General features: G+C 53.1%; 9 protein-coding genes across 9 annotated transcripts; 2 read left to right on the forward strand and 7 right to left on the reverse strand.

Moving 5' to 3' along the window:
* Positions 1-85: 85 nt before the first annotated feature.
* On the reverse strand, positions 86-4,552 carry UMAG_02220 (deoxycytidyl transferase; the record flags this gene model as incomplete). The annotated part of the gene is made up of 1 exon (XM_011390260.1): positions 86-4,552. The coding sequence occupies one exon, from the start codon at positions 4,550-4,552 to the stop codon at positions 86-88; it is 4,467 nt and encodes a 1,488-aa protein (XP_011388562.1).
* Positions 4,553-5,271: 719 nt separating this feature from the next.
* On the forward strand, positions 5,272-6,843 carry UMAG_02221 (uncharacterized protein; the record flags this gene model as incomplete). Its single annotated transcript, XM_011390261.1, has 1 exon — positions 5,272-6,843. One exon carries the CDS (start codon positions 5,272-5,274, stop codon positions 6,841-6,843), a length of 1,572 nt encoding a protein of 523 aa, XP_011388563.1.
* Positions 6,844-7,090: 247 nt separating this feature from the next.
* On the reverse strand, positions 7,091-8,640 carry UMAG_02222 (uncharacterized protein; the record flags this gene model as incomplete). Its single annotated transcript, XM_011390262.1, has 2 exons — positions 7,091-8,355; positions 8,406-8,640. The coding sequence occupies 2 exons, from the start codon at positions 8,638-8,640 to the stop codon at positions 7,091-7,093; spliced, it is 1,500 nt and encodes a 499-aa protein (XP_011388564.1).
* Positions 8,641-9,977: 1,337 nt separating this feature from the next.
* Positions 9,978-11,454, reverse strand: UMAG_02223 (uncharacterized protein; the record flags this gene model as incomplete). Its single annotated transcript, XM_011390263.1, has 2 exons — positions 9,978-11,230; positions 11,310-11,454. 2 exons carry the CDS (start codon positions 11,452-11,454, stop codon positions 9,978-9,980), a joined length of 1,398 nt encoding a protein of 465 aa, XP_011388565.1.
* Positions 11,455-12,278: 824 nt separating this feature from the next.
* On the reverse strand, positions 12,279-14,093 carry UMAG_02224 (uncharacterized protein; the record flags this gene model as incomplete). The annotated part of the gene is made up of 1 exon (XM_011390264.1): positions 12,279-14,093. The coding sequence occupies one exon, from the start codon at positions 14,091-14,093 to the stop codon at positions 12,279-12,281; it is 1,815 nt and encodes a 604-aa protein (XP_011388566.1).
* Positions 14,094-16,177: 2,084 nt separating this feature from the next.
* UMAG_02225 (uncharacterized protein) lies at positions 16,178-17,707 on the reverse strand (the record flags this gene model as incomplete). The annotated part of the gene is made up of 1 exon (XM_011390265.1): positions 16,178-17,707. One exon carries the CDS (start codon positions 17,705-17,707, stop codon positions 16,178-16,180), a length of 1,530 nt encoding a protein of 509 aa, XP_011388567.1.
* A 335-nt stretch (positions 17,708-18,042) lies between these two features.
* On the forward strand, positions 18,043-18,514 carry UMAG_10074 (uncharacterized protein; the record flags this gene model as incomplete). The annotated part of the gene is made up of 2 exons (XM_011390499.1): positions 18,043-18,091; positions 18,180-18,514. 2 exons carry the CDS (start codon positions 18,043-18,045, stop codon positions 18,512-18,514), a joined length of 384 nt encoding a protein of 127 aa, XP_011388801.1.
* A 114-nt stretch (positions 18,515-18,628) lies between these two features.
* UMAG_02226 (uncharacterized protein) lies at positions 18,629-20,143 on the reverse strand (the record flags this gene model as incomplete). Its single annotated transcript, XM_011390266.1, has 1 exon — positions 18,629-20,143. The coding sequence occupies one exon, from the start codon at positions 20,141-20,143 to the stop codon at positions 18,629-18,631; it is 1,515 nt and encodes a 504-aa protein (XP_011388568.1).
* Positions 20,144-20,953: 810 nt separating this feature from the next.
* On the reverse strand, positions 20,954-23,014 carry UMAG_02227 (uncharacterized protein; the record flags this gene model as incomplete). Its single annotated transcript, XM_011390267.1, has 1 exon — positions 20,954-23,014. One exon carries the CDS (start codon positions 23,012-23,014, stop codon positions 20,954-20,956), a length of 2,061 nt encoding a protein of 686 aa, XP_011388569.1.
* Positions 23,015-23,277: the final 263 nt, after the last annotated feature.

A 23,277-nucleotide genomic window follows, 5' to 3' on the forward strand; every position in this document is an offset into this window, starting at 1 on the left:
CTATGTTACAAGAATCGTCTGCCACAAGTCTGATATACAACACATCCTTCCAGCGTACCACTAACCCTATCACACAGCACTGAGATCACTCCTCGAGCTCGGCGCCACCAAATACCTCCCTCGATTTCGCCTGTACCGCATCTCGAATCTTGCGCTTGGCAGTTTCCCACTCTTCAGACGCAAATCCATCGTCTATCTTGTACTGCACCTCATCCAGCCGTTCTTGTATGAAGCCGAGTAACGAGCTCGCCTTTTGCGTGTCCTCTACGCGCGTGACGGACGCGGTGCGGACCACGTCGGCTAAATACGTAGCGATGCGATTCACGTCACCTTCTCTGGGACCTTTACGTGCGAAAGCCGATATCCATTGGGACAACAAAATCTCGACATCGCGCGGGTGGCTTAGTCCCCGAATGGTCGGTATGTCTCTGCTGGACTTTTCGGCGTTAGCTGTGTTAAGGATGACGGAAGCCTCGCTTGGGACCCGCCATTTCGGCCTGGCAATCAGATATGCTGGAGGATCGCTCGCCACATCACCTTGACCCTCTGCCGCTAACGCAACTGCATAGGTGCCCTTGCTAGCAGTACGATTCCCCCGTAGCCGCTCTTCTACCCTCGTGCGAGCCTCCTTCTCCTTGAGCGCGGCTCGCACCGTCTCTCTTCTACGCTGCTCGGCCAACGTGAGCTCTTCAAACCCACTACTTTTTCCTGCCTTAAACCTCGCTTTCTCAGACTTTTTCTGTTCCGAATGAAACTGAAACGTCTCGCGTTGTAAATCCATCGGTAGAGCCTGGAACACTTCGGCGTCTATCCCTACTGCCTCCAGTTGCGATAACGAGATCTTCGCCGGGTCCATAACAAGAAGCGCGTCTCGATCAAGGCGATGAACAACGCGTTCCTTCGTCGGCGATTCCGAAATCGACCTGAAAAGCGAGTTGTGTCGATCGGTGACTTTTGAAGTGTCGCGCTGCAGAAAATGGAGTAAAGTGGAAGTGTTGGCGACCTTCTTTCGGGTCTTGGACGTCGGGGTGCTTTCCACCGACGATGGAGCGGAGGGCACCTCGTGGTGCAGAAAACCAAGCTGACGTTCAATTTCTTTGCGGACCGAGTCAGGCAGCTCGGCGAGAACAACAGGATCAATTTGAGAGGCCGAAGGTAGCATGAGCGCTTCCGCCATCGCTGGAGAGGGGGTGACTTTGGCTTTTTGCGGTGTAGTCGGTGTCGAACGTGGTAGCACTCGCGGGAGCGTCTGCGATCCTGTTCGGCTCTGAGGAAGACGTCGGGTGGTGTCAGGTGATTCTTCTTCGACAAGATCGGCCTCGAAGTTGTCCGTAAGCGAATTGCCCCGAGGAGGGCCGAGCTTAGCCTCAATCTGACGACGGTACTGCGTCGGAAGCGCGTCAAAGACGTCTGGGTCGATTTGTGACTTTGAGGGCAGCATCAGCTGGGTCGCTGAAGGCATTTTGATTGGGCTACCTTCACTTGGCGATGGCCTGTTAGAGGTACGCTTGCACTTGTCTGTGTCCTGTGGTCGTCTTGGAGTCGCAGCATCTGGTCCCTTTTCGAGTGAAGCAGGCAGTTCAATACCAGGTTCGTCCAGCTGCTCTACATCACTAGCGTTGCTAGCTTCCTCTGCATCGCGCGCGCTACGCTTAGAAGCAGCTAACACCAGTTTTGAGCTGGACGACTGCGCAACAGAGCCGAATCGAAGCATCGCTTGTCCCCCTGTCGACTTGGCCGGCGACAACACATTCGCATCTGCAGGTTCGAGTTTGTTCAAACTGATAGCGATACCACGCAGTTCCTTTGGATCCGCTTTCAGATCTCGAATAAGTGGCCAAGCAGCTGCTCTGATTCGCGCTTCATCATCAATCGCCACACCACCTGGCCCACTCACCGGTGCACTTCGATGATGTGTATCGCACACACCGTGACCTAGGAACTTGGGCGCTTCCACCGGCGCAGTCTTAGCGCGCACCATCACCTGCACCGAGACCTGTCTTCCCCTCAACTTGACAGCCTTCGCTCTCTGGGATACCTCCTGACACATGCCAGTTACAAAATTCTCCGCCTCCTGTTCAGTCAGAAACCGAATGCCGTAGTTGACATGCGAACCCACAGATTGCCGGAGCTTGTTGCCCTCGAGCCGATCAGCGTCGATGCCGTGCATCCTGTCCCAGATCATCTTGCCCTTTTTGGGGCCGAACTCTGCCATCATTCTGCGTTTGTTTGTCTTGGAGAGGATCTCGCCGATGTTGATCGTCTGGAAAAGCTCTCGAATCCGATCGCGGAGGCTCCATCCGATACCGTGCAAGTCGTCAACGTCGAGCGCATTCAAAAACAGCTGCTTGGCGTCGTCGGTGAGATGGAAGGAGCCGCCCGGTTTGGCTTTGCGAGTGGCAAGTCTTGCAAGAAGGATGTTGGAGCCGATGCCAATGCTGGCTTCACATTCGCAGCGGTCTCGGATCTCATCCCGAAAAGCTTCTGCGAGCTGCTTTTCGGCGGTCCACACTTGGCCTTGCGAGCCAAGGTGATCCCGATATCGTTGGTACAACGAGCCGTCATTGGTATCGCCGTCTCGCATGCTCTGTAGAAGGAGGCTCACATCAACAAGCGCCTCGTCCACCGACACCGCCTGGAGCGCATCCGAATGCTCGAGCAAAAAGGTATAAAAGGTAAGGCTAACCGAGTTGTACGCTTCAAAGTCATAAGGAATCGTCTCGACGTGTGAGCAAAGACGTTTCGCCTGACCAAGGCTCATCCCGTTGCGGATGCCAAATTCGCGCGCTTTGTAACTGCACGAGGCAATCTCCGAGGTACTCGAAGACTGATTATCTGCTGGTCGATTTTCGTCCCCAGCCTTTGCAGCTGGCAAACCAAAGCCTGTACCGTGACACACGACGACCGGCTTATCTTTCAAGTCGGGTCGTTTCTTCAGACCGACGGCGACAAAGAAGCTGTCAAAGTCAATGTGCATAATGACACGTTGAACTCCTTTGGGTAAATCCGAGCTACCAAGCGGACGACCTGCTTCTCGAAGAGCTGAGCTAACCATATCTTGCAGACTTGACTTCCATGTGCTCAAGTGATGAAGACGCGACTTGGCGAAATAGCCGGCAAGAAAGCCTTCAGAGGTAGCAGTGTTGCGCTCCCGCCAGCTAGGACTGGCGAGCAGTCGAGCAGCATATGTGTTGGAGGGTCGCGATGCGTAGTGACCACGACTGACAGCGATAGCCGCCTTCTTGGAAGCCGGGTCGGTGCCGATGCTGGAATCAAATTTCCCTTTGGGCTTCGTAGGGGTAACGATGCTATCCTCCGGCGCCCGAGCTTCCTTTGTTGTCGGATGAGACCGAGTTTCGTGAAGTCTGCGTACATTGACACTCTCCGTGGCAGCAGAAGAGGCTAAGTGTACAGATGAGGACGTACTTGTGGGTTCACTTGATAAAATTGATGTAGCTGGCTGGATTATTTGCTTTGCTCCGAAACGGACGCCTTTGAAAGTGGTTTCCCTCCGAGTCTGCGATGACTCGCTCTTGGGCTTCGGCAAAGGTGCTGGTATACTCTGTTCAGTGAAGAATGTCGGCAGATCCTTTGCAGTAGGTGAACCCTGCTTTCTTTTGAACCCGTTCAGAAGATTGGTCTGATTTGTGGGTTTCCCCCAAGGACTCTCGTCCTCTTCTCCAATCCGTGGAAGCTGCCTTGGCGGCTTGGCAGTCCGATCCGAGTTGCGCCAGTCTCCCAAGGGTACGATACTTGTAGATGGATCGCCGTCATTCTTGCATATGATGCTTTTGGACGTGTGCCCATTGGACCCGGTATTGGCATCGCATCGCCACTTTCTCCAGTCTGCCTTTCTTCCCAGTTCAATGCTCTCTAAGATCCAGCCGGGTAGCACGACTTTGTAGTCCTTGAATTCGATTCGCTTTTTCGGTGTGAGGTTGGAAGCTACAATGTGCGTGACTGGCGTCTTTTGATCGAGATAGGCCATGAGGTCTCCGCCGTGAAGAACTAGGAGGCGCCGAAGCTCGCTGTAGGGGGGATGAGTCTGACCGTTGATGTAGACGCAGCATCCCTTGAGCGCATCTGACCGCTTGCCGGCGTTGGACTGGATTTCAGCAGCCAGATGGTGGCCCTGTTTGTCAGTGGTAGTGGCTTGCGGAACTCTTACACGCAGGAGGGCTTCTTCCTCTTGAAGGAGCGAAGCTTCTTGCACCTTGAGCTTAGCACGCTTGTGTTTCATGTAGGATCCAAAATCGCCATATTCTATAGGATTGTAAATTTCGGATGCTAGGTACTGCTTTTGAGCCGCATTGCTTGGGTCGAGCGACACCGGCTGGTCGGAATCTCGATCGATGGAAACAAGCATGCCATGCTCGTCTACTCGAGAATTTGAATGGACGGCGTCATCGGCGTACGTGGCCAAACGTGATGGAGAGGGAATTGCAAGCTCTTTGTTCTCGGCATTCACATCTGCCCACTGCACTTTGCGCTTGCGCGAAGAACGAAAGGCGTCATCGTCGGCCTCCTCTCGTGCGTTTCTTGCTTTCTGCATCTTTTGCGATTACTGGAAGTAGTATACTGGAAGTAGTAGCTATGTAGCATTGATTGAAGAGCCATACAGCTGCCTATGTGGCGAACACGTTTTGATCATGACTGCCGAACAGTATTCAGCGGCCTGATGGTGCATCCATTGATGGATGCGTTGAGGTATGATGGATCGTGAGTTACGGCTGAGTCGTACGATCAATCGCGAATCGTGAATCACGAATCACGAGCAAGATTAAACAGCGTACACGATAGTCGTGAGTCGTGAGTCTGTGAGTTAGCCGTTCCTGTCTTCCTCCACTTTGCCCAAAACACAGCGTGCAGCGTGCAGTACGCACAGTTAGGAGTGGCAGCATGCAGCACAGCACGCAGCACGCAGCAACCGCGACTCTGTTAAGCCACAACACTGTTTTGGACCCAAATTTCTGGCTCAGAGCGTGAGCAGGTTGTGGTGTCAGTCACGAATCACGAATCACGAATATGAAAGCCGTGCCACAGTCACGAGTGACAGCTCTATGACCTACTCTTGCCTTTAACACTGCTCCATCATCATACCCGACACTCGTGGCGCCCACCGCTATTCGACGACAACGTTCAATTGGAGTCACGTGGAGGCGCCGCTTCTTTCTCACACGAAAGGATCCTTCGCAGACGACGGCTCTAGCTGTTCGCACTTTCGTTCTGCGATAAGGCGCCCGCTTCCATCAACACTGCGTCGTCTCGATCATGGTTGTCGTCAAATATGCTCAGGATGAAGCACGCCATCCACCACTACCATCTCGTCTTCGCCATTCCCTATCAAAGCAGCGTCAGAGAAGCGCACGCATTGTCTCTACCGCGTCCATAGCTCCCGAAGGCAAAGCCACCTTAGTCTCGTCGATCAGCAACCTCACCAACACCATCATCGGCACCGGAATGCTTGCAACGCCTGGAGCGTTCAAGTACACCGGTTTGGTTTTGGGACCCTTGCTCATTGTTTTCTGCGGCTTTACTGCTGCTCTTGGACTCTACCTGCTCACACGATGCGCCGCTCGTGTCGGCGGTCGCAAGAACAGCTTCTTCACCATCGCCAGCCAAGCCCTGCCCGCGGGTGCGTGGTACTTTGACCTCGCCATCGCACTCAAGTGCTACGGTGTCAGCATCTCCTACCTTATCATTTGCGGCCAACTCATGCCGCAGGTCATCATGAGTTTCTTCCGAGCTTTCAATAGAGACGTCCATCAGATCCCGCAACTCTTTCTCGATCGAAGCTTCTGGATCTTGGCGCTGATCATCCTGCTCATCCCGCTATGCTTTCTGCGAAGGCTCGACTCATTACGGCATACTTCATATCTCAGCTTGCTCGCGGTGTTGTATTTGGTGATCATTGTGCTGCACTACAGCTTTAGTAGTGACGCCAAGGCTACGCTTCCGCCAAAGGGCGAGGTGGAGCTCGTCAATCTGTCGTGGCACACGATTAGCATCTTCCCCGTATTTGTTTTTGCCTTCACGTGCGCGCAGAACATGCTTCCCGTCTACAACGAACTATTCAACAACCACGAGCGTCGGGTAAATTCTGCGATTGGTTCGTCGATCGGGACGGGTGCCACGGTGTACTTGATCGTCGGCGTGCTGGGATATCTGAGCTTCGGTGGAAATGTTGGCGATAACATCATTGCTATGTATCCGAGCACCAGCTTGTTCGTCTGCTTCGGTAGGGTGAGCATCATCATCCTGACTATCTTTAGCTATCCGTTGCAGGTGCATCCGTGTCGGGCGAGTTTGGATAAAGTCTTTTCGAGAGCTAGTCGACGTCAGCAGATTCTGGACGATGCTGCTGCTGCATCTGCCATGGATGGGGCAAACGAAGAGGCTGATGCGATAGAGCCGTACCACGACGACGACGAGGATGCCATCGACGACGAGGAAGCTCCGCTGCGGCCGTCCTCATCGCAGACGACGCATCAAGCAGCGCAAGCGTCGGACGACGACATTCCTCTCGCCAAATGGTGTTTCATGACCGCCGCTATCCTCAGCACCACCTTCGTCATCAGCCTACTGGTCGACGACCTCTCGATCATCCTCGGTTTCGTAGGCTCCGTCGGCAGCACCACCATCAGCTTCATCCTCCCTGGCGTTCTCTACGCATCCCTCTTCCGTGATCAGCCCAACTCGAGACTACGAAAAGCAGCCGTCGCTCTCGCTGCTTGGGGTGTCATCGTGCTGGTCGTCGCCTTGTCAGCCAATATCCTCAAACTCGTCCATGCGCAAGTGCCAAGTTCGCTTCTCGTCACGACCGTCGCAAAGGGTAGACCCTAGATCCATATACACAGATACACATACACATTACACACATTCACACGCTCATTTTCACTGCTAAACTGGTGGCTTCGAACTGCAAATAGACCTTTGCTTTTCATGTAACCACCGGCTGTGTGCGAGAAAGAGAGTGTATTTCGATGGCCAAGGCGTAGATACAGCAGTACACCTTGGGCAGACAGAAAGGAGAGTGACAAGCGAACAAGCTTGGTGGCGGAAGGCGATGCTTGGAAGTAGAACAGAAGATTTAGGAGAGGGTGTTGGCTTTGCCGGGAGGGAGCGTGCGGCTGTGTGACTGGTTCGTGATCCGGTTTCGTGTGAGAAAGCTGTATGGCGACGAACACTGGTTAGGGTTAGATAAAGTGTTGGGGATGGTGTCGGATGGTTCGATCGGGGGCGGATCGTGATCAACTCGCACGGTGGTGCTGGTAACAACGAGTACCCTGTTGGTGCTGGACTGGGACGTGGTATTGTGCTCGAGACAGTGGGTCGACTTTTCGTCGTCCGACGAATCGATGGTTGGCGAAGATGGAGCGGCGTGATGTAGCAGAGTGCTTTGAAGCTTGGTTGGGTGCTCACGCTGCGCATCACTTTCAACATCATTGGAGACGTGTAGAGTCGAGTCGCTATCCACAGTCCTGGACATCGGACCACTTTCGGTGGTCGCATTGCCGAGCCCCAAAACGGCGCGGTAGACGTCGTCAAACGTGAGCATGGCTGAGAACGCTGTAATCCAACCGCCTGTAAGGAAAGCCGCCGAGATAATGTACGAAACAATGAACTCGACCTGGTGATCTGCGCTCTTGCCGTGAAACAGGTTGTACCACGGCACGAAATATAGGTAGAATAGAGGTACGGCAAAAGCGAAAACCCCCGCAAGCAGCAGGACCACCTGCGAATGTCCTAGCACGATCATCATCCACGTCTTCTTGAAAGCCGAGTACTGGTTGCCGGACAACTTGCTTGGTCTTCCGATCTTCCACAGAGCTGGTATCGTGTGCGTTAAGCCACGTTTTCTCGGCTGCACAAAGTGCTCGTCTGGGTACATGTGCAGCAGATGATCCAGCAGATACATCTGATTTGGCACCGCATACAGCACCAACATGGCGATCATCAACACGACCAACACCATGTAAGATGCAAGCCCTGCACAGCACCAGCGATACACGTTGACCAGATCACACCATGCCAACTTGGTTTGGTACAACGCTTCGGCTGTGGGCATTGAATCGAGCCATTCTCGTGTATGATGCTTGGACGCAAGATCGCTGTAGATGCCGTGGGGCCTTGCGTTGGCTAGATACCTCTGTCTAGCGCTGAAATACAGCATGACGCCGTTATAGACAAGCATAGTGACGCCAACACCGACCATGAACGTATTCATCACCCACGCTGAATGGGGCAGCGGAAGGTGGATCCAACTGCGTCTGGATGTGAGAAGGCCTTTGCGACGCGTGCTGGACACATTTGAGATCGGTGATCGCGGACTGCAGGTGAGAACAAAGCTATACGCTGTCAGATTGAAAGATCATCGAGATGCAAGGCAAACGTATTGGGTCTACGTAGCATGATGAAGCGGGTGCTGCGTGCACGACCCTTTTTCAGGATGACGTTCGCGCAGAGTCCGGCCGTGACGAGGCTTTGGATGACATCTAACACCATGTACACTTGAACAGCTTTGCTAGGCCGAGGGAGGATCATGCTGTGGATGAACGCAAGTAGATCTGCGTTTGTCGTGATATCGTGGCGCCAGACAAAGTCGTCAGGCGTAAATGCGCGAAATAAGTTTAGAAGCATGGTGACAATAGACAAGAAGAGCCATAGATCGGACGGAGAGGGGGGTGAATGATTGGCGGGTGAGATTGAACGAGATATGTAGCAGTCTGTTGGAAACAAGATCGGCCAAAGAGAGCGATTGCAGCGAGCAATAGGATGAGGATCTAAGGCCGCGACACTCTTAAATCAGGACACTTTGAGAGAGCGTGATGCTGGATGTGGTGCTTATATACCCTCACACTATGCCACTTGTCCTGGCCACACCCTGGCTCTAAACCGCATAACACTAGCCGTCTGAGCGCATCGCATCACGTTGAGCTTTGCTCGCCCTGTAGCCGACGTCGAGAAGCGAACTGACTTTGTTCCCAAAGTCATGGGGCAGCGCAAGCGGATTGCCGCTTTTGCCATGTATGCACACACGGTCCTCGTCGCAGCAAGCCACATTCGTATCTTTGCTCATCAGTCTGCTGTAACTTTGTGTCACGCGCCAAACAATGCAAACCGAGGTCAGTGGACCTTTACACCTTGACTGACTTTCTTAGCAACGTACTGCAGCGCACCAAGGCATTTCTGACAGGCAAGGGTGGTTGAACCCTGGGACGTTTAACATCTGGACTTAGTAGTTATGACACTGTTCCTATCTCCTGCACTGACGTTGCGGTGACGAAAAGCACCGCCAAGCGACAAGCGAGTTCCCTGAACACTTGCATGGTTCCGTCACGACCCTTTAACATCAGCAGGCATGTGTCGATTTAAACAGGATGAACTACCGGTGGTCGACAGGAGCGAATGCAGCCGAGCAATCGACATGGACCCTCGTTGTCAGACCAGCTAGCGTCTCGACGCTGGCCCAATGTGCGACGGTTCGACGGAAGCTTCCAAGTAGCAGCATCACTTGGACCCCGGTGAAGTTTTGCGCATGTCCTCATTCAATGTTGGACCAATGGCAAGACCATGAGCTGCGACAAATGTCCAACACATCGCGCGCTCGGCACTCGTAGGGTGTGCAGGAATGTGCAGACAATGTTTCGCGCACTGACACCTCAGCTGCTGTTTCAGTTGACAATACGGGTATACATTGGTCTCTTGTTTTGCCGACAAGAGCATGTAGGTGAATTAGAGGCTCTTTACGTAGTTACATGCTGGTTCTAGAAGCGAGCATAGAACTCAGCACGGACGCACTTGCATGCGAATAAAGAGGATAGGCGAGGCGATCTGAGCACGAAAAGCGCTAAGCGCTGATCTTGCATCGCAGTTCTAGAAGCGATCCTGGAACCGATATGGCAGTAGTTTTACCAGAGCAAGAGAGATGTGCTCGACCGCAAACCCTGGCGCCTGACGATTCACTTTGCATCACCCTACTTGTGCAAGACGCACTTGGAGTAAATGTCATTGGGGACCCTTGAGTCGAGATACTTGATCACCTTGTTCAAAGGCACCCAGTCGATATTGCTCCTGTCGTCCGAAGCCAGAGCGTCGACGACAGTCTGCATAGTCTTGCCGTCCTTCAGGATCCTGACGAAATGCTGACGCTTTTGTTCGTACACCTCGATGATCACCTCGCTTCCCATGGCGGGCCATTGAAACTGACCAGCCAAGCCCAACGACTTGTATAGTCTGACCATGGTTCCGTCGTGTCCGACGTAGTACTTCAACTTGTGCGTATCTTGTGCGTTGACCACCTGCTTGAGGTTGCGACTGAGTTCATGGATGAACACGCCAAAGCCATACTTGACGTAGTCATCGGCGCCGGAGCCGGAGTTCCAGATGTAGTCGTACTCCCAATGACCTTCATTGTAGGCCTGATTAGCGAGCTCCTGTGAGATAGTAGCATTGGTCGAAGGGTTGGTGGGCAGCGGGTGGGCGTGACACTGTCGCGAAGCCAGGGCATCAAAGTGGTGGTCGATCCAGCTGTTCCATCCGCTCTGCTCAGTGGTACCTACCACGCTGTTGAGCGCGGCGAACAGCTGAGATTTCGAATTCAGATGGTCTGTCCATGCTGGTAAGCTCTGTTCGGCGGTTCGGAAGCCATCGGCGTAGCTGCAGCTGTAGTTGGGAACAATATCGTCCATGTTGCTCGGTTGAGTGTGAACGGGAAAGTTTCCAGGGCTCGTCCAGCCATCCATACCTTGGATCAGTCCACCGCTCACTTGATATGTTCTATCACTGTTGGATGTTCTGAAGTAGACATCCTTCTCATTGATACCCCGGTGGAGCAAGGCATTTACACCCTGAGGACCGTAGACGGACCAAAAGTCACGACCGTGCTGGATGCTGTCGCGCAGCCCGTCAGCCGTCAGCATGCCCTGATCGCACGTGCCGTTCCAGATGATACTGTTGAGCGGATGCCAGAAAGGATTTTCGATCTTACGATAGATTGCATGTCCCTTAACGTTGGAGTCGTGCTTAGCACCGACCGAGTAGGAAATCTGGTGGTAATTGCTACAATCCCAGCCGGAAGCAGGGTTGAAGATGTTTTCGTTCGGGTACAGGTTGTCTGGTGTACGTTTGTGATGGCGTTGGACGACGGTGAGGAAGACAAGCTTGGCATCTTGAGCTTGAGTCGGACGCTTGTAGTGTTTGGCGCTAACGTGAGGTGCGTTGCAGTAGTCTGTGTGCAGAATCAAAGGTTCAGCTGGAGTTGGCAGCGCTGAACAAAGGCAGCTGAACGGTGGAACGCTAGCACTCACTGTAAGTGTCCCATGCCAAGTTTGCAGGAGTGACACTGGAGGTGAAAATGCCAGGGAAAGGTGTGGTGGTGTTAACGCTCATCGTGGTCGGATCGCTTGCTCTGTCCATATAGTGGGCGTGCTTGGTGGTAAGCTGCAAAATCATGCTTGCTCATCCGTTCCCTGTCGGCTTATAAGCCTATTTTGCTACCGAACCGGATGGCCATGTTTCTGTGAGGAGGAAGAATGGTTATCCGCAATCATGCTCAGAACGTTGATGCTTGTCGTATGTTACTGAATCGTGAAAAGCAGAAGCACAACGTGTGATGCACGACTATTCTAAGCGAGGCGGCTAAAACGTGATCTCGCTGCCTTCTCAATAGCGCTCGCAGCATCAATCATAATTGAGCAACCCCTCGGGCCGACAACAACCTCACCCAGGTGGAACACTCCTTTCAGTTCGCCGAAACCCAATCTGCTGCGGAGGCAAGCGAAAACAAGACAGTCGTGAGTGTTGTTTCCGTGTTGTGCTTCGATTCAAAAGAGTGGTGAGTGTCAATTGATCGTGCAGGGTCCAAACTAAGGTCCTGTTCAGGGTGCATGTGCGCCAAAACGTGCGCAGGCGGTCGACTGGTGTCGTTCGAGGCCGGCTTTCAAAACAAAGAGAACGTGCTCGTCGATCTTTGTCAGAGCTTAGCCTTGGTGATTGATTCCCGCTCAATTGGCATAGAAGCAGTGGGTTTACCGGTGTCAGGTGCACAAACAAACCGCCCACAGATCGCAGATCGTACCACGTACTTAAGCCTGCGTCGGAACTATATGTTCCGATTCCTTTCATCTGACACCACGTGATTGGTGCTCGGCTCAGCATCGACGCAGAAAGAGACGTGGTCAAACACCAATCATTCACAACGCCACATCCACGATGGTTGGAATAGGGTATACAACATGTTGCAGCCTCTGGAAAAACAACGACAGGACCCTGACAACCTAAAGAGTGGGCACCTTGATGTGCTCTGCGTTGGTCGACGCCTGGTAATGCTCATCATCGAATTCTTCGTCGGTGAGCTGCTCTTGCAACTCGATGCCCGCATGTTTGCCACCTAAGCCCCTCCTCTTGGCGAAATGCCATCCATCCGAGTACGGCGGCACTCTTACCGGCAGCAGCACGGTCCACCAACTGTACTTGGATCCCTGACCTACGTTGAAAAACAAGGCGAGGTTGCGCCTCGTACCAACATCATAGACATTGACAAACTCTTGGCCACGGCTCTTAGCCAGCTGCCTGTAGTGCGAATTGTCCTGCGATTCAACACTCGTCTCACCTCTCGAAACGAGGATCAGCTGCCACGCGGCCATCACGGCTAGCGCGAGGCCCATGACGAGCGCTAGAATGAAGAGAAGCATCACCAATACGCGCGGCGTATACGCATAGTCCCACTGCGCGCTCCAGCTCAACGATCTTCGCATCACTCCAACGCCCGAGCCGACGACAATCGCACAGCCAAAACTGAGCCAGACCATGAAAAGTACAAAATAGCGCTCGTTGCCCAGGCCCACACACTGGTTGAGCCAGGGACAGTGGTGGTCGAACTTGAGCGTGCACGTCTTGCATGCTCGACAGTGATGCGCTCGCTCGGGTTTGGGTGGTGCGACAAGCTTGACCGAGGCTTCGTCGCCCAACCAACGACGTACTTCGGCTTCGCCTTCGTCAATGTCGTCAGCCGAGAGTTTGGGGTCGAATGTCTGGGAAGGCTTGTTGGTTCGAATCTGTTTCTCAATTTTGCGCAGCTCAGGTGGGAGCACGGTGAGGGCTTTGACGAGGGGGAGCTGGGGACATTTATAGCACATGCCTGCGAGGGGGAAGAGGTCTTGGTCGTCGGAGTCATCGTTGTCGATCTCGTCGTGATCTTCTGCCCCAGGTTGGTCAAGAGCGGGCTCGAGAGCTAGGCTGTCTTGACTTTGGCGGTCGGCGAGTCGAGCAAAAAGAATGTTGGTTGAAAATTCCGTGTCGAGCTGGGCGGGTGTAGAGATGAAGCCAGGGTTGAGATCGTGAATGGAAAGAGGGAGGTCGCTTTTGGGCAAGATTTTGGGAGTACCTGCATCGCTGCTGCTCGAGGTTCGATGCGACGGCGACAAGGGCGGATTAAGGACAGAAGATGATCTGGAAGCGGTTGTGACCGAGGCAGATCTGGCTCTGTTGCTGTCGAGCCCATCGAGCGCCTTGTTGAGCTTTTTGAGATCGGCCACGGAAGAAACTCGAACTGGTGCGGCAGCTTCTGGCTGACCATGTGCCAGTATTTGTGGTGAAGTTGTACTTAGATCGATCTGTTTGGGACCCGACGCTTTGGCTGCTCTAGCTCTGTAGCGCGCCCACCAGATGCTGCTTCCGGGACCACTTCTTCTTTCAGGAACGGCATCACCGAGGCCATGGCATACGGAACCAGGCGGAACAGTACATGCCATGTAGTAGTGCCACGCAATGCTGTAGACTACAAAGATGCACAGGGCTAGCCAGAAGAAGAAGCGCAGAGTGGCGATTGGATCGTTTGTGGCCGAGTCGAGCACGGTTGGAACCAGACCGAGGGCGATATGTGCGGGAGAATAGGTATGAAAAAGGTTGGCAAGCTCGATGGGTATAGGAGCAAGCTCTAGGAACATGGTAGTGAAGAACGTCCATATGCCGCCGGCGACAAGTGTGATGCAGATGGCCACAAAGACGGGACCGGCGCATCCTGTGAGCCAGTCAGCTGCACGTTCGACCCGTCGAAAGGACGAGTGGACAATGTTTGCGATGGTGCGCATTCTGTGCAGCAGCGTTGTGGCTGATCAATGATCTGACCAAGGCGAAATGCAAGGGCTATGATTCCGGACCGACCTGGCAGCAGGCGTGCGGGATGGTGGTTGTGTGCGAAAATCGCCGAGCAGTTGGGGCCGAGGGAAGAGAGGATACAGAGACAAACTGAAAGGCGGCTCGAATATATTACAGCAAGCTTAGAGCTGAGAAGGATCAAGATACAGAGCCAAAGAGAGTGCGCAAGTGTTGGTGGTGTGCAGGTATGTGTGGGCAAGAGCAGGAGCGGTGGAAGCAAATGAAACCAGTTTGAAAGTCGCCGGTGGGTGGTTGCAGTGGTATGGAGCAATCGAAAGGTTTGCGTGGGTATAAGGCAAGCCGAGGGTGTAAAAGTAAGGGGATGAAGTCGTCGTTTCGAGAGAGGAAGATGGTGGAGACGATGAGCAAAGAGCCGAGCCAAATCTGAACCTGAAAGGGACGGATGTGGTGTGACATTCGTGATTCGTGATGTAGCCATCGTGAATCACGAATCACAATTACCAACTCACCAATCACGAATGAATCACACAGACTAAATCATGAATCGTGAATGCATCCGTCGTGAATGATCACGATTTACGTTTTACGATTTGCGATGGCATGATCTCTGTGCATGTCTTGCGACACGTGATTCGTGTGGTGATTGAATATTCGGATGGATGCTGTCAGATCCAACGGAAACACGCGAATCATGGATTTTCGGGATCGGGAATCACGAATCACGAATGGTACTCACGGCTTTTTTCCCAAGAATCAGACATCTTTGGATCGTCGTCTTGTGTTCACGAGTCGTGATTTGATGACTGACTGCCTTTTCACCAACTTTACAGCCCAATTCCCGAGAAAGGGAATGATAATCACAGAATAAAAGAATAAAAGCGGTCAGCTCAGCTCATTTATCCTTTATCCCCGCGGCAGCTGCATTCCATCCGAGCCACGCTGAATATGAGCCGGCGGTGCCAAAGCTTCGACTGCGCAGACTCTCCAGTGTACTCGCTCAAGAGCTATGGTGAGCGTAGATACGAATCTCAAGTTGGTCCAGAAAACGAGAGCGACAACGTGTCGGTGAGTGTATAGCCGAGTGCATCTGTTTAAGTTATTTATTCTTTTAAGTTTTGTCGTCGCAAATGCGCCTGTCGGTGCTGACGACCCGCAAAAGCGAAACCAAAATCGGAGACAATCACGAATTGAATTAAGTTACCGTGTACTATTCACGATTCATCCATGACCTCACTCGTGCCTCACGACTGATGGTCAGAATACATGCCCATGTACAGCCAAAACGCTATCCTGACTAGTTAACCACAGACTATACATACGTTGTTTTCGAAACTAGGCCATGGTCCTTGCTCGTTCTCAAAGCTTTGGGTGCTTCTGCCAATGCAGCACCCAACCGGCCTTTCGGTTCGCGGTCGATTGGATCTGCTCACGCTTCTGAACCCAGTCACGAGTCATGTGTCACGAGTGACGTTGATCAAAATGTCAAACTCGCCCAACTAACTTGTTAGAATTCGCGACTCCTCGGCACGTCACGCGTGTCACACTCCCTCGCTCTAAAGTTAAATCCGCAACTGGTAGATCCACAGCCAACCCACCATGACTGGCTTGACTTCCAATGCCAGTGCGTGAGTGCTTTAAAAACACATGACTTGGCCCTCGAATTTACATATGCTTGCCCACAGCAGCCAGAATCTCTGGAGCTGCCATCTACTTGTCTTCCCGCGTAATTGGACATTAGAGGCCATCACAGCGTGCTTGTTTGGATTTGATGGCATCCTCGGCCTATAGCTCTCCCTTGAGGAGGACCGGTTGGTTGCCCCAGATGCCATTCCGCGTGGCGATCAGCCAAGGCAGCTTTTCCGCGAAAATGCTTTGCCGTACCAGATCTGGTCAATTCTGCCGCGGCTGCTTCACGCTCAGTCGCTGTCTCGTTCCACCCAAGTTGAGCGCAGCTCTACTCGTAACTGGGCCCAAGTCTTGGACCTTGAGCCACTTGGTCTAGGGCACGATCGTAGAATGCCCTTCGGATTACGAGATTTTGCGATTGCCAAGCCGACTAGTATGAACGCGCCGTGGGTCTCAGCGTGAACGGTGCGCCAGAAAAGCACCATTCTCGTGACGGAATCGCCTGCGCTCCCTTTTCCAAGTTAAATCTCACCCTCGACATCCTTCCCCGCTCGCCGCTCAACCCATCATCCATCTCATTCTTGACAAGTGTCGACCCGTCCAAACCCACGAACGGATCCTTGTTTACATCCTGCTCCTTCTGTGCTTGGCTGTCCACCACGCTCGCTTCTGGCTGAACAACCGCTTTTGGCCTGGTCACCTTGGTATGTGTCTTGACCTTGTGCGTCTTCATATCCAAGCTTAAAACTTTCGCCGTCCTCTGTGCATCGCCCGCGATCGCTCTGGCCTTTTGAAGCGCGCCATGCTTGCCCATCACCGGTGCTGCTTGCGGTACGCTCGACCCTGCCGCTGCTGCAGTAGAAGCATCCTTACCCAGCTGTGGAAAGAGAGCAGCCTCTTCCTCTCTAGCACTGTGTGCGCTCGCCTTGTTGATTTTCTTCTGTTCTCGTTGCAGCTGGATCTGCAGCAACTGCTGCTCGAACAGAACCTCTCGTTCGGCGCTGAGCTTATTCACCAGATCGGAGCGCGCTGACGCTCCTAGCAGAGGTGAGGTTGAGCACGATGGGCATGAGGAGAGCAGGCTAAGCGGTGACGGATGCAATGCAGAGCACAAGATGAGTCCGCACGAATAGCACAGCGGTGCATATGGTGCTAGTGGGTGTCGACGACCTTGACAGAAACACATTTTGCGAGGCATTGCGGTCAACGTCGAAGAGGAAGAGTCGAAAGCCGACGTAGAAGTGAGCTCCTCGATGACGGCGTCGATGGCGAGCATCTCGCTTGTCGGTGGTGGAGAAGGCTGCGACTTGGCTAGTGAAGGGGATGTAGACGTCTCGTCGTGATCGATGATCGAGGTTGTATAAAGTGTCTCGTCTGGACTAGCCTTAGCAGCTGCAGTGAGGTCCGACTGGTGCCGAGCTGGTGCATCGACGCTTCTGACAGATGCTATCTGCCTCGATCCTGGTTGCTTTGCCTTCTTACCCTTTGCCGTACCTACAAAGAAATCGTCTTGATCCTGTTTCTTCTTGTACACCGTCCCCATCCCACCGAACGCCTCTGAAAGCCTAGCCATATGCTCTTGCTCATCCAGATCAGACTCCTGTAGCTTCCTCGGAGCTAGGGTGTGCCCAATCCCAGCTCGCTCTGCAAGCGTTCGCTTCCCGCGTTTCTTCGGAGCTGTCACGTGTGCTGTGCCGTCACCCGTCGTTGCTGAGCGCAAAGTCGGTGTGGTCGATCCCGAGGTGCTTGGCTGTTGAGGAAAGCGCGAACGCGTAAAGTCTCGAACAAAGGATTTGGCGAGAGGGGTCTCAGTTCCGACCAACCCTTGCAGATGCGTACATAGCGATGCTTGATCGTCAAACGAGTCGAGAAACGGGAGGATCTGCACGTTGACCGTCTCCTTGTCCAGGCCGAGCAACGACACGAGTTGGTCAGTCCACATCGAGCTGCCTTTCGCCATGTTTGCCGTATATGTCCCGGCAAAATGGTCTTAAAACGGATACAACGTGTGTCAGAAACGTCGAAGATGTGTTGGTGGAAGGCTGAGTCGGGTGTTCAGCAAGTGTAACTGGATGTGTTGGTGTGGAGGAAATCTTCCAACGTGGAAATCACGAATCTAGATCGGCCTATTTATGAGATACCCATCGGCCGATTTTGGGATCAGCAGTCACGAGTGAGAAGTGGAGGAAAATCGTGAATCGTGAATCACGAATGTTTCACAATTCTTCTCAGCGTGCTTTTCTACTATCGAAGCTTACGTCTATACCACAATCCCCTCACTAACCACATCCAAACATGGAATCATCAATAGACCAAGTCGCCGCCAAGTGTGGTAAGCAGCTTGGTAGGTGTTTCTGCTCTCTATCTAGTCTTGTTTCACCCGGGAAATTGTTCTCACCAACATCTTCACACCTCTGATTTACCTTGTACAGACACGTTCCAACGCTGCATCTTGGCCAACCAGCAAAACCCTGGAGCCTGCGAGCAATACAAAACGGAGCTATCCCGATGCGCTGCTTCGGCAGTACCCCTGCTCAACGAAATCAAAAACCGCTGCGTTGCCCAAGTCATCGCCTACGACAAGTGCCTCGAACAATTTACCTCGAAAGGCGACACAGAGCTGGAAAAGAATTGCACGCCGAAGTTGAGGGATCTCTGGTTCTGCACAGAGAAGGTCAAGCGCGAGATTGAAGCAAAGGATGATGTGGAATTGCAGAAGAGCAAGCAGTCGGGCAGAGAAGCGCTGTCCAAGCAACACTTCTCATAGCAAGCAGAGATTGGAGGGAATCAGTGCGGTAGTACATGATGTTTGGTATAGGAGGCACAAATTGTTCGCACGGCAATGCGAGAGGTGCTTAACACAAAATAAAAGTGGGCAAAATCAAGCGTTGCTGGGCGGGGCGGCAGTGACGTGTCCACCCGGTTGAGGCTGGGTGGATTCTGTGGCGGCAGTAGCGGTGGTTCCTTGTCCCTGGGTAGTAGCGGCAGCATCGGTAGCTTCGACACTTGCAAGGGCAGAAGGGTGGATGCTGGAATTGGGGAGCTTGGGGGCTGACATTCTCCTCAGTTTCTGCCAGACGTACGGCGTCGAGGCCTGCTGGTTAACGCTTTGATGACGATCGACATCACGAGACAGGCTGAACCGTTTTGCGAGCGACACGCGACGCGGTCGAGGCTTTACCTGGTGCTCTTCCTGCTTTCGTGTCTCCTGCTCTGCCCCATGCTCGATGGTCAGCTCGTGCTCTGATGCGGCTGCAGCACTCATGCCCATGCCTACCTGGTTTTGGTTCCGCTGTCCTCTCTCGCTCGTGTCCGCCTTGCGAAACCATCCGGTCTCGGGCAACACCGTAACCGTCAACACGGCCGTCAGGCCATCTACGGCAATATCATGATTCACGCCTTGTACACCCTGCGGCATGAGTCCAGCGACAAATTGCACGTCTGTCCTATACTTTGTTAGCATAAAGCTCGTCTTTCCATCTTTGGTCTTTCCCAAAGCCTGCTTGACCAATTCGTTGCGGCCGAGATTGTATCCGTCTGGAACGATCATGTGGTTCTTGCTAGCTGTCTGCTCTTTGCTCGTCGCCAAGAACCATGCCCCGGATGCCTGCTGCTGCCAAGCGCGGAAATGATTTCCGCCGACGAGCGATTCAAGGCATGTTCCGAACACGTGATCTAGCGGGGTATACACTTGGCGATAGATGAATTCTTGGTCTCGCCAACCGCGCGCGTCGATGTATGCCTTTTGGTAGCCTCCGGCGTGGAGACCGAGGCATTCGCGATCAAAGTCGAGTGATCGACAGTAGGACTGCAGTCCTTTGCGCGTGAGAACCGCAGGCGACGAGAGCGACGAGACGATGACGTTGAGTGGTTCGTGCAGACCATCACCGACTAAATCGAACGATGTACCTCCGTAAACACGCGGATCGATGAATCCGTACTGGTTGACATCCACGTCGCCTTCAACCGTCTCTGTGGGCGTCGGGAATAGTGGAATCGAAGTCTGTTTGGCGTTCGTAGCTTCAGTGACTTTGGCGATCAGGTCGGGATCAGTGACAGTGGTGACAGGGACAATTTTAGGTTGAGCGTTGGCACGGACAGCGGTGGTGGGATCGGGTCGCAGTGCTGGGTCGTTTGGATCCTCCAGGCCGAGCGTTCGACCCTGATAGTCAACCTGAGCTGCACCAGCACCATCCAAGGGAAGTTCGGCAAGGACTCGAGCACCGTGCTTGCGGTTCAGTGTGCTTGCAACGTGTGCGTCGACCTCAGCACCTGTAGGACCCGAAGTGGTGCCATTGGCGGATCTCTGCGCTTCAGCGCGTGCTTTGTGCGATGCAATGTAGCTTGATAGGGCGGCGGTCAGCGGCGCAAAGGGGGACCTGATTGCCACCGGCATTGGGACTGACACTGACGTGTACGTAGGAGAATGACTTGGTCTCACTGACCTGAACTGGGACGAGGCGCGCCATGAAACCGGTTGCTCTTTTGTACTGCTCCAGCGAGCTCAGAAGGTGGTTGCACTTGCGCACTCCGCTTGAATGCACTCAGCATCGACATCCACTGATCGAAAACTCGCATGCCATCTCCCCCGCATCCTCCCCCTGCACAAACGTACTCTGAATGCAGTCTCGATCAACCGGCAACCACATCCAAGCCTCGAACGACCAAGCACACGAAAATCTTAACCTTGAGCCCCTATAAAGAATATGCTTTTGACCATACAGCTAAACGGGCGACGGCGGGAAACACTCTGTACAACCGACGATCGCTCTTTCTGAGCATGTCATACGCAAGGTCTACAAGCAGAAGAGAACGTGTTCTCAAAAGAAAACACGCAAACGCATTCACGATTCACGATTCACGATTATTTATTTGTTTGACAGCTTTCACCCCACCACAAAACAAACCGTGAACCTGCCTGACGATTTGCAATTCGTGATTTGTGAATTTTCCGAGGAGACGGCGCCGTGGCGGCGGATTTTCTTTGTTTTTAGTCGCGAAACGTTTTCAGGGGCTTGTCTCGCTGACAAGCTCGCTTACAGCGGAGACGCTAACGTAGACAATCAAAGCAAGCGAGACGGTCTTTCTAGAACAGACACCTCATCCTCATCCTCGTCCTCACGCTCACCCTTCGCCACAACCTAAACTCAATATTGACCAGCTTAAAAAGCTACTGTGGCAAGATCAACCTTGGATTTGACTAGCTCTAGATAAGACCAGTGGCAAAGACTGGCTCGAAAACAGGCAACGGATGAGCCTCGGTATTGAGTACCCACTTGTTCAACGGCAACAGATCTCTGTCCTCAAACAACAGATACAGATACTTGAGCGTTTCGGACAACCAAAATGTCTCCATCTTGTCCACCTTAGCAGGTTCGTCCGCGTCTACATCGTCAATGCTCGAATAGCCTCCGGTTTCTACTTTGCAGTGCGTTTCGAAAGCTTGGAAGATTTGCCATCCCCATTCGCGGTAGATGGGATCGCCGGTGAGGCTGAAGCCGATAAAGAGCGATTCGACCGTTTCGGGACGCAGGATGTTGCGCGAATCGATGAGTGGGTTTGGCCGGTGCGAGTACGAGGGCGGAGGTTTCTTGATGTACCAGTCGACATTGGCTGGGATGGGCGCCCGGTTCGAGGCAAGCATCTGCGCATCGGTCAGGTTAGCATCTTGAGGCGTTTTGAAAAACACGATTTCGGGAGAGAGACCCGTCTTTGTTTTCGTGTAGGTGTCCATACATGTGCGCACAAATTCGTGACCCAATCGCCAGTCTTCTTTGTCCGTCTCGTCGCCTATACCAAGGTCAGAGATGGGAGGCAGAGGTCGTTTGGCTGTGTCACCGAAAATGTCGTGCGTCGAAGTGGAGCCGAGCATCATGGATCCGCCCAGAAAGCAGACGAGGTGGTCTTGCTTGGGCACAAGCTGCATATACGGTCGACCGTCTGCCGATCTCCTTGGTGCTAGCTCGATGGTAAACATCAACGGCGGTTTCGAGTGAATGGATGGCTTGGTCAACAAACGCTTGATCCCGCGCAACGCATTGTCGTACATGTCTCGGTAGACCTTCTCGGTTCGACCGGTCTGCAACCATTGCTTGATGAGGTATTCGTAGTATGAATCGCCACGAGAGCCGAGTCGCACCTCTCCGTTGTAAAAATGGCCAGTCATCGGGTCCAAAAAGATGGGCAGTACACCTTGGTAGTGTGGCAACCGCTGCGTGGCGTCGCGCACGACTTGCATGGGTCGTTCTGCGATACGCCAGTATTCCATCTCTCCGGTGAGATGCGCGAGGTACTTGAATTCGAGTTGAACCGTTGTCGCTTCGGCAAGGCTGGACGAGTTGTTGTTGTTGAGATCAGGGAACGCTTCACCCGTTTGCAGATCGACTTCGCGCAACGGCACACCCGAGGGGGTATCAAATGCAGGCTTGAGACGCTCTGCGAGTTCCACGGCTTTTCCGATAAACATGTTTGCATCCTCCTCGTTAGCTGCGAACGCAGCATGCGGAGGGTCTCTTATCAACGCCGCCGCAGATAGCAAACCGCCGAGCGTGCGAATCGTAGTTTCAAACACGTTCATTCGTCCTGCAACATTCCAGTTTAGCTCTTCTGCAACCCATTCACGAGCTCGCTCATACTCGTCCTTGAGGCCCATAAGGATGAGCGTGTCGAGCGTGTCAACGATGGTGTAGCCAATGCCTTGGCCTTGCTTTCCGCTAAGGTTTGAACCATGCTTGCTGATGGGGTGGTACTCGTCGTAGCCCCATGCGTCTCGTTTGTAGGCAGACCAAGAGTGATTGAAGGCGTTCAAAATGGCGTCGCGCCTGTATTGGTCAGCATGGCGCAATGGCTGCTCGGGAAGCGGTCGTGTCGGTGGTAATGGGTAAAGCAGCGAGGGCTCTCTTTTGTTCGAACTGGTGAAAGGCTTCCGTGGAGCTCCCCACGTGTCTCTTGCGACGGTATCGGAGTCATGTTGCCGTAAAGGCTGATGCTGCTGATGATCTGACAGTGATGATCTGCTAATGAGATGCAGAGGTAGCTGACCGTTGTTCTTGTAGGTGAGATATGCTAGTACGAACAGGGCTGCCGAACATGCCCACGAGAGTAAACGCCATGGGGAAGTCACTCGCGATAGCAACTTCGGTTTGGTTTCGGTTTCTGACGTTTTCTTGCTGGAAGCTTGCTTTCTCGGCGCTGCTGGAGATGATGATGAGCGAATTCCGGACCGCTTTTTGAGGGTAGCATCACTCGCATCGTTTTTGACCGGCATATTGATGGCGAGGAAGAACCGAAAGGCGGCTTGGTTAAAACCTTTTGAAGAAGTGATGAACAAAGTCGAAACGGAAAGCGAAAGGTGTATGTAAGAGGAGAAGCTGTTGATTTTGTATGTTGGAAGAAAGTACGACATAAGCAACCGCGAACAACGCCGTTAACTTGCAAGCGCCATAAAGTTATTTGACGCGCTAGTCGCTCATAAATGTATGGCTTTGGCTTGGCGTGCCCTCGTGCCTGTGTATGTCATCTATCAACACA

This window comes from Mycosarcoma maydis, chromosome 5 (genome assembly GCF_000328475.2).
Source record: "Mycosarcoma maydis chromosome 5, whole genome shotgun sequence".
NCBI classification, from domain to species: domain Eukaryota; kingdom Fungi; phylum Basidiomycota; class Ustilaginomycetes; order Ustilaginales; genus Mycosarcoma; species Mycosarcoma maydis.